Raw genomic sequence first — 16,867 nt, forward strand, 5'->3', positions numbered from 1 at the left:
ATCTCAGAACAACTCCTGACATCAAAGAGATCAGAAAGTGAATCCAAGTCAAGATCTACAACTGCTCAAATTCTAATATGTATATAGACTGAAATTGTTATCAGAAGTTAAAGTTGGTAAAGCTTTAAGGACTGTAAGTTGTAGTTATCTAGTCAAATTCCCATGCATTTGTACTTAATATTTTTGACATAATCAAATATCTGTTAAACTTGTATATTATGCTAATTTACAAGTTGGGGGGAGATTGTTAGATATATTTGATAATGTCATGTCTAATATGATTTATGTTTAGTTTTCAGATCTTACTTAAACAGGACAAATCAATACTTAACTGAAATCAGCACTTATATTGAAGTCAGAACTTAAATTATCAGTACTTAAGGTTCAGGAGATATTTATCAGGAGATAATATCAGGACTTAAAGGAAACTTTCAGATAAGAAAGGCGGCTGATTGAAAGGAAAGAAGATCAAGACAAACGTAAGAAGAGATATGCATGAAGAAGGAATTCTGTGAAGAATGGAATACTTGGAAGAAAAGATAACTGATTGATATATTTTAGGAAGCAGTATTATATTCCATATCAATTAGCGATTATCTTGTAACTGTGTAATATATAAACACAGACATAAGGTTTACACTATAAGTGTTATCATTATTGAGAATATTATTTATTGTAACCCTATCAGCTCTCGTGATATAAAGGACAGTTCCATATTGTAACAGAGTTTATTGCATTGAATAAAGTCTGTTTTCTGTTACTTAAGTTATTTGAATTCGATTTGATTGTGCTGTACACTGTATTCAACCCCCTTCTACAGTGTGTGACCTAACATTTGTTTCCTCGTATATGGGCTTTGTTGGCCTTAAATGATGAATAAAAGTTCAGGGAATATTTTGGCAAAATTTTAGAATGACCATATTTGTAACTTATATGACTTTCCACGTTCTCGCTTCATTCTCAGTCTTCCGCTTTTTCAATTTTTAAATTTGTATTAACTTAAAAATCATGCGATATATAAAATATATTTAAATGATGGTTAGTTATCTTTAATATTTTAAATTTAATTTGATGAAATTTACAAGATATGAAATTTGTTCATTTAGAATTTTTAAATGATGGTTAGTTATCTTTTATATTTTAAATTTTGTTTCAAAAAATTATAACTTATAAGTTATAAGTTACCAAACACCTTATTTACTTATAATTAACTTATACATAAAATTATTCAAACACCAAAATAACTTATGAGTTACGAGCTTATATCACTTATGAGACACTTTTCAATTTTAAGTCATAAGTTACACTTTTTAATAAATCCCAAACGGGGCCTAAGACTTGTTAACTTTCCTGTTTTCTCATTCCCATTCTTCCTTCATTCATGAATATTAAAATTAATATTCCATTTATCCCGGTTTATATGTCATATTTAATTTTTATGATCAAATTGACCTAACGTTGATTAAAAATTTCACCTATTGTATTATTGAAAATATTTATAAAAATTATATTATGAGAAAATATGTTTAATCTACTTCAATCGATCTTTTTAGTTTTTCATAATAATAAAAGAAATGAGTTTTTATTTATGGTTAATGTTTGGTCAATTTGACTATCAAAAGTCAAACAAAATAGTTAAATTGGGACGGATATAGTAACTTTATAATTTTCACTTTACACTTCCTTTATTAATTTGTAAACATTGTAAATGTTGTCATATATGTTTTAATCTTTATTAATTTTTAGCAGTTTGTATTTCAAAACAAATGTTTTTAGATTTTGTCTTTTTGATTTTATAGTCATGTAATTAAATTTTTATATTAAAATTTTCATTTTTAAAGATATAACTTATAAGTAATGATTTACCAATTACATAACAAACTTAACAAACTTATAAATAAAATTATCTAAAAGCCTAAATAACTTATAAATAATAAATTACATATCAGGCACTTTTCAAATTCAAATCATAAGTTGTATTCCGTAAAAAACCCAAACAGACCCATTATTTGCATCATTTAATGAGATATTTCAGTTCAATTTCAATAATTGTGATATTTTGTAATGTTTCTATTGTAAAAACAGTATTTTTCCGTATACATCAATTTCTAGTAAAATGTTAAAATCAAATATTAGAAATCAAGTTCAGGTTGGTTAATAGAATAATAGTATTCTACAAGATCAGGTCGGGTACATGTCTTTTTTAAAACCTAAATATTGTACAGCTTTGGTATCTTAAAAATAAAGTTTTCCATTTATAACAATTTTCACTGCTAGTCTTTCGCACATTCTAAACCTCCCAAAACTTGGAGACATTAGTAGTTAGTACCGCTTAAACCTACCGATACCAGGGCCGTTCCATAACTTGTAGGTGCCCAAAACGAAACTGAAAAAATGGGCCTTAAATTCTTTTCCTAAAAATATAATATAATAGCTAGAATTATTAAAATTCAAATCACTTAAATCTTAAACATATAACACTTGTATTGTTCAATATAATTTATAATATTATAAGTCAAACGGTCTAAAAGGGTATAAGATTTAAATATTTATTATCAAACGATTTTATTGGAAACCGGTAAACTCAATCAGTTAGTCAAAATAACTAACTCAGTTAGTCAAAAAAGTTTTTTAAATCGATACAACAAAACACTTATTTCAAATTGGTACAACTAAGAGCTAACAACTAATTTCCAAATTGGGTCATACTATATATAAATTTTAAACCTAACCTAGAAAATTGAAAAACTCAATTTTGTAAAATTTTGAAATAACACATATTAAAACTTATGACTAGACTGGAAATAAAACACATTTATAATAATTTTATATTTTTATAATATATATTTATTTATATTAAATTTTTCTGAATTTTGAATCACTTTAAAGACATGGGCGCAGGGCACTAGACCTCCCGGCCAGCCCTGACGCTCAACGACTCAATTTCTATTGCCCACTATGACCTGTTGGAAATGATGTGAGACTCAGCAGCTAACTTGGCTAAGAGCAAAATTAATGGTGTTATAAAAATAGTTGCATCTATTACTATAATTTAGAACCAAAAGATAATTTTTGGTGCTAAAATAACACCACGTCTCTAATGGTTAGTTATATATTTAACTAAATTGTTTTAAATTTAACTAACTTTTCTATTTATGTGTATAAAAAAATTTCACTTTTACTTATTCTCTTTTTTCCTCTCTTTTTGTAACTCTGTTGTAATGTGACAAATATAGCAGCACAAACTACACATTGAATTGTCAAAATTCATATTTTGTGTTATATTATAGATATAGCACCGTACTATTTTAGGATAGTATTTATATCATATTGGATTGTCAAAATTCATATTTTGTGTTATATTATAGATATAGCACACCATTGAACATGTTTTAAATAGACCTAAAAAGAGTGATTTCTACTAAACTTTTTCCTTCCGATTTGTTGGTAGGAAAAAACAGTTTTCTTTTGTAATGTGAGTCACTTATGGTATAAAGGATAAAAAATAGTTGTCTGTTAAAAATGGGTAACAATAATAATAATTTTTTGAAAGGTTGGCCAAAAATAACAATTTAAATACGCAATTTTATAGTACAGGCGGCCAATATATAATTAAATACTTGGATTACCAAACACCCGTTTGATTGAGCAAGTGCAGATTTTCATCACTTGTAGGAGTTTTTATAGTAAAACCAATACACAAAACAAACTGAACAGAAGCAGACATTACACACTCCTGTGCAATACATCGACACTAAACATTTAAAATATAAAAATATACATCTGCAAATCAAACAATTAAAAAAATTGAAATCAACATTACTGACTATAGAGCAACACTAGACTACATTACAAATCATTAGTTAATATTTTCACCCACAACAAATTCTCATATAGTCTTTGTTTTACCCTTCTTCCATGTACATCACTGCCGTCCAAGAGACCTTCATTCCCACTGCGGTTGATGAAAACAGAATGCTTACTGAACCTAGCTACATACTCCAACAATTCGGTCAAGACAGATGGACAACTCTCTTTCAGATAATCGAAACCATCGGTTTGCATTACAGCTGCAATAAAAAGGAATTATGTTTGAAGCTTAGTTTAACAATGTCATTCCAATTTCCTAAATAAACTACTAAAACCACAGACCTTAGAATATGTAATTATCTTCTTACTTGAACCAGGTATATTAATTCATGACTAAGAACAAGGAAATTACATATTCTGGTCATTAACAAGTAGAAAATACAGATTAATTCTTTTGATACAAGTTTTAAGGGATAAAAGGTAAAATAGTACAACACAGTACATTACTAACTTTTGAGCTGATCAAATTCGTGTCTTGTTATTTCTCATTTACTTTTACTTGCAAATTAAGCTAGAATATTAAACATTGCGAGTCCCAGATTCACCTCTTAAATTCTTGGGCATTGCAACAAATTTCAGACACACCGATTTCAGCTGGAAACAGTGATGCTGCTCGGCCAAGGCCAGTGTGGTTGAGACAGTGTCTATAGAAACACTATCACAGAGGCTAGACTCACATAGTAATCTGAGCCTCTCTAGACCATATTGGTCAGCAGCTGCAAGCAGATGTTGGAACATCACAGTTGACGCCCATTGCGAGCTCAAACCAGTAAGCTCTTCAAAGTCAGGAAGTGAATCCCAGTACAAAAAGTGAAGCAATGCCTGCAAATCAATAAGCAAATAAACCGAGAGAGTGAGAGAGTGGGTGAAGCTCGAGTGTGGAAAGAAATAGAAGTATTTGCATGAAGATAAAAAAATTGCACCACAAGGCCCCGGATAGAACTATTTAATATAAGTACAGTAGCTAGCAATGCTTCAACAAACTGGTTACTGACCAGACAAAATATTTTCTTTCAACATAAGAACACTAACCATCAGTTTTTAATATTCAATAAGCACGTAATCTATAAGTGTGTTGACTTATTCCTGTCACATACATATTTTACACTTTAATTTGCTCATCTTGTTCTCAGAACAGGGAAGATTAATATCTAAATCTGCTAGAGAGACCCCGCATAAAGCCATAAGATCTACGAACTAAACTTTGTTACGTTTGAATACATGCGACATGGATGGTTCACAAATATATACAACAGGTTAAATCTAAAACAATTACAAATCGTCACCAAACTTGTCCACTAGAATTCTCCAAACAATGAACCAATGACAGGTTGATGGTACTGCAATTTACAACATATATCACATCTTAATTACTAAATTCTGGAAAATTCCGATAACACTAGGGCATCAGGCACAAAATATGGCAATAGATAAAAATGAAGAAATCATCCAAAAACAAAGATCGTGTTAATAAAAAATAAAGCACAAATGAAAAGTCTTAACCTTAAAAACAGGAACCTCCATCTCCACAATATTTATGAACTCCGTATTTTGGTCTTTCATCTGGCCAAAAAGTTGAGCCCTAAATACAGGTGAGCGAGCCGCAAGCACCAACTTGTGAGCAGCAAATATTTCTCCATTAACTTGAAATTTAACATCAGCTCCCTTTCTGCTTTCTAATAGCTGTCCAAAATGTTGACCAATATCAGACACTGGCACAGGTATAGAGTAGACTTTTGGACCTTCAGTGTGTGACTTGACAACCCCGACGCAGCAATGAACTTGAAGGCAATCATCTTTTAGGTAGTCTGATGTCTCCAGAGTTGTTCTTTTGAAGAACCGCTTATAACCCCTACAGCAGCTCCAACAATTAAAATCTGAATATATACACCTGGCAGTGGCACATATATCGAAATTCAAGGGACCTCATATGAGGTAGAATGTAGACTACAAGAATCATTTTAAACCTTAAAAAAATAAAAGTGAATGTCTATAGTGTTGTACGGTTTATTTATGCCGCATTTATTTCTACCACTGTCAACTAGTATCATAATCAACTGCTGTCTGTTGATATGAAAAGCTACAATCATAATTTATCAGGTAAAGATAGGAACGAAGTAGCACTGTTAGTTATTCTAAAAACTTCAAGAGTAAGGGAAATTTACTGATGAGTTAAATAATTTTGATGGTTTTGATTGGCCCGTAAAAATTGAAAGGAATATTTGCTACGAATTTTACGACACGTTATATCTTATAGAGCAAATGAAGGCCAGCAAATAGCACGAGAGTTCATCGCATTCATCAAAAATGAAAATAAACGGGCGCAGTAACACAGCAGCACATACAACATCATTTCATAATGGAGCTTACTTTTCTGCTAAATATTAAAACAGTATAAGGTTATAAAACATTGCCTGTACTTACCGAATAACAAATACTTTAAACACTGAAAGGAGAAAAAAAACATTTGCTCTTATAAAACCGTGACTTCTTTTTAAATGAGTACAGACCAATAAACCATATTGAACAATAAATGGTAGTTATATTGGAATAGAATAACGTACACTGGCAGATTGCATAAGAAATTATAATAAGCCACTTAATGATATTCTGCCCATAATCATAAGCTCGTGGAAACTTTTCGTGAAGAGGACTAATCTTGTATTTAAACTTAACACAGTATCTCAATTCTTCTTGATCCTAATAAACTTGCATATCAAAAAGCTATTTGTGCAAATTTCACACGAAAACTTTTAATACATGCTCAGCTCTGCTCTAAAGCTCAGAATCAAGCTGAAGTTAGTGGCAAGGGCCGCAAGGTTAAGCTCAACCTAAGTTTGGAACTCATTTGAATAAGAGCTTACTAGCTCAGCTCAATTTATTTGAAAAACTCTACCTCCAACATGTTAGTCACATTTTCGGCTCGCACTGAGCCCCCAATAAGGAATTAAAAGAACAAAGAGTTCTCGCCTTAAAAGCTAAGCTACTATACTCAGTAAGGTCATTTGACTGGTTGAAAACAAACATCCTCCATAACCATGCGCTCAATCCTAAAGCAATACCCCAACTTGGTTCTAAATCTCACTCTACAAAAGGAATTAAATTCTCATTCATTCCCGTTTTTTTTCTGGCCTGAAGAGGAGCGATATAATACAAAACAAACATAACAGTATGAAAAATTGTCTGGCCAAGACTTGGCCAAAAGACAAAACCGCAAAATATCATTTCAACGTTATTTCAGTTTTCACCTATTTCCATTATACATTCTTCTGGGAAACAGGTACATTACATAGTTAAGTATATTACCTACACAAACTTCCTGTTCTTGCAAAACGCTTTTGTACATTCTCCTATAATCTATTTCAAAGCAGAATTCATAGAAAAAGCAACACAAAATTCCAACAAACAAAACAATCAAACACATTCAAGAACAAACCAAACCAAACCACCACACACAATCACCCCTAACAAAATGCAACTTAATAAAATCAAAAACATCGAAAATCTCGAGAAAACAAGAAGAAAAGGACTCACCACATGCTCCCTCTGTATTTAAGAGTATAAGGGCCAGTTTCCAAAGGCCTACCGAAATGAGTATGAATCTTATGATTATGATTGCCACTTTGATCCAAAAGGGTCAATTCAAAAAGAGCCCTAACATCATTTCCTTGACTAGCAAGTGCAATGAACAAAGAAACATAAAAGCTATTATCTTCAAGACTTTTACCATCTGGGTAAAAGTAAATAGCCCAAGAATAACCACCCACATCAAATGTTTCTGAAGCTATGTATTTGCCTATGCCTATTCCTTTTGATAGTGAATAACCCATTATCTTGAAATCATGAAATCCATTGATTGTCTCTGTTACAGATGATGATGATGATGATGTGGGCCCACTTGGGGTGATGATGGGTTTTTCCATATTCGGGTCGGGTTGGGAAGCAGGGTTTGGGAAATTAGGAGGTTGGGAATCAAGAATTGATGTGGTTTCAGGTTTCAGGCATGGTGATGTTTGTTTGAGACTTGCATAATTATTTCAGCAACTTTCTGTTTATGACAGCTTGGCAATCTAAGGAATTAGGAAGGTTTAGGTGTATTTAACTATTTATAATGGTTTTAAATATCGCAAAATTTGCATTTTTTATTTTAATATCTATAGTTTGTTAAAAGGAAAAAGTAATAAAATACTAATATGGCTAAAAAAATTATGAATTAGTAAAATATTGGTTGTGGTCAATTAACTAACAAGAATAATGTAGAGAGTAAGTTAGATATCTCCGAGGAGAATAGTTATAATTATTAGCTAAAATATTGTAAAATATCTATAAGATGTTGTACTCCAATATTGTTAGTAATAATAATTAGCTATATTTGAAAAACAGTATTCTAATATTATTTTTAAATTCAAACATTTGGACTACACTAATAAACATGTCCATGAATGTCCATGAAAAAAACAGAAAATTCATGGCCATGAATTTATATTCATGCTCATGCATGATGGTACATTAAATTTAATATATCGGTACATTGAATGCAATCTACTGAATAATTAGTGTCACCCATTTTTACCTTTATGTCATTATAACGGAGTTACAAAATCAATTTTATGAGTTACAAAATCAAAATAATAAAAAGTACTATAATTTTTATTCAAATATTCCAACAAATACATAAGAGTCGCATTTTATAAGATTAAATACATAAATGAAATTATTACAAATTTTTCATGATTCTAGCTTTGAGGCCAACATAATATTTAGCTTAATCCGGTGGCATTTTTCCGGTGTCCATTGCCACAGTGAATCCCTCAAAAATCTGTGTTTCTCGCTGCTCTTTCTCTCGCTGCTCTTTCTGTCTTTCTTACTCATTTGCCAAACAGCCAAACGTAGTTGCAAGTTCTCCTTCTGTAATTGCATCATTTTCTTCTGTAGTTACAAATTCATAACTACTGAATATGTCCACTACAAGACATCAACTTAACTAAAACATGACTAACTCAAACTGCAAAACTAAGATCATGGCATACTAGACCCTTTAAAACCATTCAAGATATATGAATTTCGTTAACGGAGGATTACATAACATCAAATCAATGATGTAACGCCCCCAAATCCGGGGTCAGAGGATTTGGTCGTCACTATAAAACCTCAATCCAAAATTAACCTGTTAAATCAAATAATAAATGCCAGCGGAGGATAATTATCATAAATGACCCCAAACTAATCCAAGATCTTTTAAGGTTACAGTTCTAGAAACAAGATATCCAAATTCCACAAATAAATTTTTTTCTCACTTTCTTTTACATTTCTTTTCAATAAATTCCAACTCAAAACTAAACCCACTAGTATAACTTCGAAATGAAGTATACTAGGCCCAAATAAAATATACAACTATAATACAATATAATATAAACAACTTTATACAATAAAACTTACACTAGTCCGCAAACCCTGGACCAACCACCTTCTAAGAGCTTCTTCTTTGCTTCCTCAATTTCGCAGCTAAACAGCGCAAGCTAATCCTCACTGGAGGTTAAATTTAAAAACAGGCAAGTATGAGCGGAAGAAATGCTCAGCAAGATCATTATAGTAAATATAGGGTCGTTTGATATAAAACCGACATCTGCATTAGAGCAGAACATTTTTAAAAATCATAGTTGCTGAATCATAAAATTTTAGTTGAGGAACCCCAGAATTGATTCCCTAATTGTATTCAAAACCATTTTGATATTCTTGAGCGACATGCTTCAGCAATACTTTGAATCTTGACGAGAATAAAACTCGTAAAAACAGTGTTTACGGAAATATCGTAAACCACAATAACATGAAACAATGATCATGGAATGAATCATAAAACTTTACCCAAAACTCAACTCTTGATATTAATACTTATTTTGTTGTCATATCAAATTAGATATCAATACGAACTTTGATGCTCACAACATTCCATACTGAAGTCAACATCATTCATCTATACTAATACCACCTTTGATATTTAACAACAACGTAAGTATCAGCATAAATCACAATCTGAATCAAAACCGCACTTTACCATTATTCCAAAACAGAAACAGTTGATAAATCATTTATTCTATGAATATCAAAAATGATATGATAATTTAGATTATGATCATTCTCCGACGGACGTACTATCACATGCTGATCAGCCCGTGTGATAGCACAAGGTCATGATTCGTAGAAACGTGACCCCAAAATCACTAGTACTCAAAAAAAAGGCATAACTAGCCTGTGGCAAAATGGTGTCATAATATTTCATATGGCACTTAGAAATAGCCCTCCGCTGGACCGTCCGTCCCGGTCACTTACGCAATTATGATCCAATCTTAAAACCTTTTATTGAAATGGGGTCATGATACTCGACACCCGAAATAATTTTATTCCCCCAATTCTTGGGTAGGAATATTCGCAACCAAATCACTTTTCTCAAAATCCAAAACATTTGTAAATCCAGAAATTGGATAAGTAAAATCACTTGACTATTCTGAATATAGAATAACAGATGAGTATTTGCATAAACAGAATTATTTAATTCAGCGATATGTAAAACATTTATTTATTCCGAACAGAGAATAGGGAAAACAATACTTGCATAATATAATTCGAAATAAACGTCACTTGAATGATAAGTGAAGTCAGGGGTACTTGCCTTTGGGTTTTTAGCAGTTAGTCACACTCGCAATGACGCATCTATTCTGACATTCTGTCTTAAAGTATCACCGTCTTTCTTTTCAACACTTCACCGATATGCTGCTCCTGCGATTGCTAGAAGCCAGATACCCAATACCATTCCATCTCATTCCTTATCCAACGTCTTGTCCTGCTCAACTCGAGAGATCCGCATCTATAATTAAAAGATATAACTTTAATCGTTTAAACGATAACCACTCGACGAAATACGCGTCAAAAGCCTATCGTCTACCCATACGATAGCCCACACATAAAGGAAACAGTCAAACACAAGACTCTTGACCCACGTACGCACATAATTCACATAGCATGTAAGAACATAACTCATGTATCACATAATTTATAACACACATCCCTCGATTCGTCAAAAGGTTCGATTCGGTATGTTTAAAACTAAAATCGGGTCAAAAATATGATTTTTCGATCAATAATCGACTCAGAATAACTTGTAAAACAAACGACCTTTCGAAACAAAAATGATTTGGGTCTCGAAAGTATTTTTAATGAAAGCGGAATATTTTTCTGAGTCTGTACGCGTTCGTTTCGTATTAAACGGACGAACGGTTTATTTAATATGAATTTTTGAACATTTTTCGGAATAAAAACGATCTCCAAATCATTTAATAAATAAATAATAAGGCTCGAACACTCGAAAATAATTTTATAAAAATTATCGAGCCTGGAAAATAATTTAAAATAATATTTTAAAACTCGAAACTATTTTTCGGAATTTTTAAATCAAAAGTAAATAATTAAATCTAATTAAATAATCAATTAAAATTAATTAATAACTAATTAAATTAATTAATCAATTAATATTTAAATTAATCGACTAACTAAATAATTAATTATCAACTAAAATCAATTAATTAATCAATTAAGATTTATTGTAGAATAAAAATAATTTTCAGAAAATATATAATGAATTTTGAAATTAGAAAAATGAATTTTGAAATAAATTTTAAAAAGAAAATGCACAAACAGAATTATGAGTTGGGGTTTGGGAATTTTAAGATCAAAGGGTGGCTGTGGGGGTAGGGGATGACCGGAAAACCCGGCTGGAGCTCGCCGGAATATGGGAAGCAACCCAGAAACCGGTCGAGTTCGCCAGTTCCGGCCAAAACCCGGCCACACCCCGAACTCCTCCGTTTAACTCCCAAAACCCACCATTTGCCATCGGTTTTTATCCTAAACGATTCTAAATCATCCCAGCAATTCAATTATCATTACCATATCAACAAACAACCCCAACTATCGATTTTCCGGCGAAAAATGAACTGATTCCGGCGAACTAATCGACAATTTTCATTTACTAACGAAACTCAATGAAATCGGTATCAAAATAAAGCTAAGACGATTTGTAACCTAACCATATGATCATATACCATCACATATTCAAGGATAATCAGCAAAATTAATTCAAAAATCGTTTCAAAATCGAATCTCGGTTTACCACTTCCTGAACTAAAACGATTCAAATAAGTGCATAATTTGATCCTCCTAATCATGGCAAAGCTGTTAACATCATTAAAAACATTCAAAACAATCCATAAATCAAATCCCCAATTTTTGACCAAGAACCCTAAAATCGAATTTTGAAAATTACTAATCGTTTGAATGATTTGATGGCTTAAACAGGAAGAACATGAAAATATGAACATTTTGGTTACTCATACTTCAAATTCTGAAGTCTGCATCACCCTCAAATTTGGGTTTAATTCTCAGAAATCTTCAAGAACACCAAGAACACATATTCAAAGAATTTTCAGAAAATTAAACCTCAATTTCTATATGATACTGAACTCTATTTTTGAAGTATAATATACCAAATCGACCAGAAAAACATACTCTACAACATGGAATCATCAAATCACATCAACAACATCAAGAACAAAAATTCGTAATTTAATTATCAAATAATTCGAATATAATTAAATAAATAAGAAAATTACTGTGATTTCTGGAAGGAAACTGATGATTGATTCAGATAGAAGATTTTGAGAGCTTCGTTTTGATATGCTGCACGCCCGAATCGGAGTTCGATAACGCCTTCGTTCGTGTGTTTGATTCTCGGGAACGTATCGGTTTCTCGGGTTTTTCTCTGTATTTACGGTGTTTTAACTGGTTGCAAATGAATAAACGGAATAAACGAAATAAGAAATAGGCTATTTATATTTATGGAATATTGGATCGTTCTGGATCATTTTGGATCATTAAATTAGTTGCTTAGCCGCTAAGTAACTGCAATAACGATCCGATTTGATATCAAAATTGGATAATTATCCAAACCGGGCTTTTTATAAAATACTTTATACGAAAATAATGTAATAATATCCCGTCTTTTGAAAATACGGGTTTCGTTGGTTCACCGAAATGATTATCGTATCGAAAAACTTGCGCCGGGCCGCGCACGGGTCAAACCGTAATCCGGATTGAAAAGGTCAAAACACGAAAAATGTCCGGAATTACCAGATTAGGTTAGGAAGGAGTTTTCGGAAGAGTTTCGGGTTGTAAAAACGCAAAAATGGTTGAAGTCGGACGATTCCCAGCTTTATAAAATAATTTTGGTAATTATTCAGAAAATAATTAATAATTCATAAATCAATATAAAATCATATAACAGTCCAAAAATTACCAGAAAAATATCACAATTATCTATATTTTATTCTGTACATATAAAAATTCAAATATTCAAATAATGTCACATCTAAACACCCAAACATCAATTCCACTTATCAGATAATTCACCAAAATTCACATAAAAGTCACATAAATAATTCCAGATAATTATAATAATAAGATTTGAAAATATGGGATATTACAATCTACCCCCCTTATAAGGATTTCGTCCTCGGAATCAGCAGAAGAGAGCACTAGGGATCTTCTAGCCAACTTTTCATTTCCAAATAACCTCAATTTCCCATAATCTCAAATAAATCTTGTATTCCTTGTATAATAAAACTTTTATAGGAGCTTCACCGTGCACTACTGTTCCATTCACCTCTTTTGACCAATTCCTCAATAGAATCACTTTTTACTGATCGCGAGAAAGAAGAATAGAAAGAAAGATAGAGAGAAGAAAATAAAGATAGATAAAGAGAGAAATAAAGAAACAGATTGACTTCGGTATATGCCACTCATATTTTAATCGCATTGCAGTCCACTGTCGTCCTTCGTAATTTCATCACATCGCCTTACTTTGACTTGAACAGGATACTCAACTTAACTTGATTGGCATACCTTCGAATATTTGGAATGATAAAATCATAGAATTTCAAAAAGAAGAGACTTTGACACCATGACGGAACCAAAATCTGAATTTGAGAAAAAGTATTGTTGAAATAAAAGAATAACTGAGAGATCAATATGATCAAACGAACTTGGTATTGCGTGTCCAAATTAAGACACTACTAAAGGTTGTTAACCTTCATGTATTCACAACACACACAAGTGATGGCGTCCCATCCAACTCCTATCACACAGACAGGTATACCTTGTGTCCCCTATAGTTAGGGTTGTTCATCTCAGTCAGAATAAAAGAAAATCAAAAGAATCCAAAATCAAATGAATAAAACTGAAAAGATTTCAAAGCTGATATTTCGGAAGGAAATGAAGTCCGGAGAACAAAATTCTGGCACCAAATGAGCAAGTGGTGTCATATCATTAAGAAACTATCCACCCTATAAGAAAAGTGGAAGTTAAATTATCATAATTTGACAGAGCTATCAAAACCTGAAAATAGGCTTCATGACAGCCTCCAGCGCATTTAAAACACAGATATGATTGAAAATGAGTGTTAGGGAATATATCCTCTAACAATTACTTCTTTTGAGAGATGTCAAAAGGGAATTATAGAAAGAGAAGGTATTGCCAAAATCTTAATATTTATCTTCAATTTGAACTCTCTAGTTGAATCGTCACCCACTTCTAGACACTTCTTCACGTTCCAAGGATATCGATAATCTCCATCGTCGTCCAAACGTAGTAGCCTCAGAAAATTTTACCAAAGAAGTTTGCAGCTTTCCGGAGTTTCATCCAGCTCAACACAACCATCTCCAACGAATCTGCCTATCTTAACTTACTCGTTGGTACTATATTCGATAGTCCAACAGGAACTCGATATGAGCTCAAGCGTCCTCACATAGCTATACACACTCCTACACACTCTCGTTTCTAGTTTACTATAACCTCAGCTCTGATACCAACCTGTAACGCCCCCAAATCCGGGGTCAGAGGATTTGGTCGTCACTATAAAACCTCAATCCAAAATTAACCTGTTAAATCAAATAATAAATGCCAGCGGAGGATAATTATCATAAATGACCCCAAACTAATCCAAGATCTTTTAAGGTTACAGTTCTAGAAACAAGATATCCAAATTCCACAAATAAATTTTTTTCTCACTTTCTTTTACATTTCTTTTCAATAAATTCCAACTCAAAACTAAACCCACTAGTATAACTTCGAAATGAAGTATACTAGGCCCAAATAAAATATACAACTATAATACAATATAATATAAACAACTTTATACAATAAAACTTACACTAGTCCGCAAACCCTGGACCAACCACCTTCTAAGAGCTTCTTCTTTGCTTCCTCAATTTCGCAGCTAAACAGCGCAAGCTAATCCTCACTGGAGGTTAAATTTAAAAACAGGCAAGTATGAGCGGAAGAAATGCTCAGCAAGATCATTATAGTAAATATAGGGTCGTTTGATATAAAACCGACATCTGCATTAGAGCAGAACATTTTTAAAAATCATAGTTGCTGAATCATAAAATTTTAGTTGAGGAACCCCAGAATTGATTCCCTAATTGTATTCAAAACCATTTTGATATTCTTGAGCGACATGCTTCAGCAATACTTTGAATCTTGACGAGAATAAAACTCGTAAAAACAGTGTTTACGGAAATATCGTAAACCACAATAACATGAAACAATGATCATGGAATGAATCATAAAACTTTACCCAAAACTCAACTCTTGATATTAATACTTATTTTGTTGTCATATCAAATTAGATATCAATACGAACTTTGATGCTCACAACATTCCATACTGAAGTCAACATCATTCATCTATACTAATACCACCTTTGATATTTAACAACAACGTAAGTATCAGCATAAATCACAATCTGAATCAAAACCGCACTTTACCATTATTCCAAAACAGAAACAGTTGATAAATCATTTATTCTATGAATATCAAAAATGATATGATAATTTAGATTATGATCATTCTCCGACGGACGTACTATCACATGCTGATCAGCCCGTGTGATAGCACAAGGTCATGATTCGTAGAAACGTGACCCCAAAATCACTAGTACTCAAAAAAAAGGCATAACTAGCCTGTGGCAAAATGGTGTCATAATATTTCATATGGCACTTAGAAATAGCCCTCCGCTGGACCGTCCGTCCCGGTCACTTACGCAATTATGATCCAATCTTAAAACCTTTTATTGAAATGGGGTCATGATACTCGACACCCGAAATAATTTTATTCCCCCAATTCTTGGGTAGGAATATTCGCAACCAAATCACTTTTCTCAAAATCCAAAACATTTGTAAATCCAGAAATTGGATAAGTAAAATCACTTGACTATTCTGAATATAGAATAACAGATGAGTATTTGCATAAACAGAATTATTTAATTCAGCGATATGTAAAACATTTATTTATTCCGAACAGAGAATAGGGAAAACAATACTTGCATAATATAATTCGAAATAAACGTCACTTGAATGATAAGTGAAGTCAGGGGTACTTGCCTTTGGGTTTTTAGCAGTTAGTCACACTCGCAATGACGCATCTATTCTGACATTCTGTCTTAAAGTATCACCGTCTTTCTTTTCAACACTTCACCGATATGCTGCTCCTGCGATTGCTAGAAGCCAGATACCCAATACCATTCCATCTCATTCCTTATCCAACGTCTTGTCCTGCTCAACTCGAGAGATCCGCATCTATAATTAAAAGATATAACTTTAATCGTTTAAACGATAACCACTCGACGAACTACGCGTCAAAAGCCTATCGTCTACCCATACGATAGCCCACACATAAAGGAAACAGTCAAACACAAGACTCTTGACCCACGTACGCACATAATTCACATAGCACGTAAGAACATAACTCATGTATCACATAATTTATAACACACATCCCTCGATTCGTCAAAAGGTTCGATTCGGTATGTTTAAAACTAAAATCGGGTCAAAAATATGATTTTTCGATCAATAATCGACTCAGAATAACTTGTAAAACAAATGACCTTTCG

The 16,867-nt window shown here is 32.3% G+C and overlaps 1 protein-coding gene across 2 annotated transcripts; it reads right to left on the reverse strand.

Moving 5' to 3' along the window:
- Window positions 1-3,565: 3,565 nt before the first annotated feature.
- LOC141686850 (BTB/POZ and MATH domain-containing protein 2-like) lies at window positions 3,566-7,956 on the reverse strand. 2 transcript variants are annotated; one of them, XM_074491940.1, is made up of 4 exons: window positions 7,405-7,956; window positions 5,374-5,761; window positions 4,416-4,692; window positions 3,566-4,070 (listed from the first exon to the last, which is right to left on the reverse strand). In XM_074491940.1, exons 1-4 carry the CDS (start codon window positions 7,791-7,793, stop codon window positions 3,850-3,852), a joined length of 1,275 nt encoding a protein of 424 aa, XP_074348041.1. In that variant the 5' UTR covers window positions 7,794-7,956; the 3' UTR covers window positions 3,566-3,849. The 2 variants fall into 2 exon arrangements, with proteins under 2 accessions (XP_074348041.1, XP_074348043.1); XM_074491942.1 differs by having other exon boundaries at window positions 5,374-5,722; window positions 7,405-7,955.
- Between the last annotated feature and the right edge of the window lie 8,911 nt (window positions 7,957-16,867).

Source organism: Apium graveolens, chromosome 9 (genome assembly GCF_009905375.1).
Source record: "Apium graveolens cultivar Ventura chromosome 9, ASM990537v1, whole genome shotgun sequence".
Classification (NCBI taxonomy): domain Eukaryota; kingdom Viridiplantae; phylum Streptophyta; class Magnoliopsida; order Apiales; family Apiaceae; genus Apium; species Apium graveolens.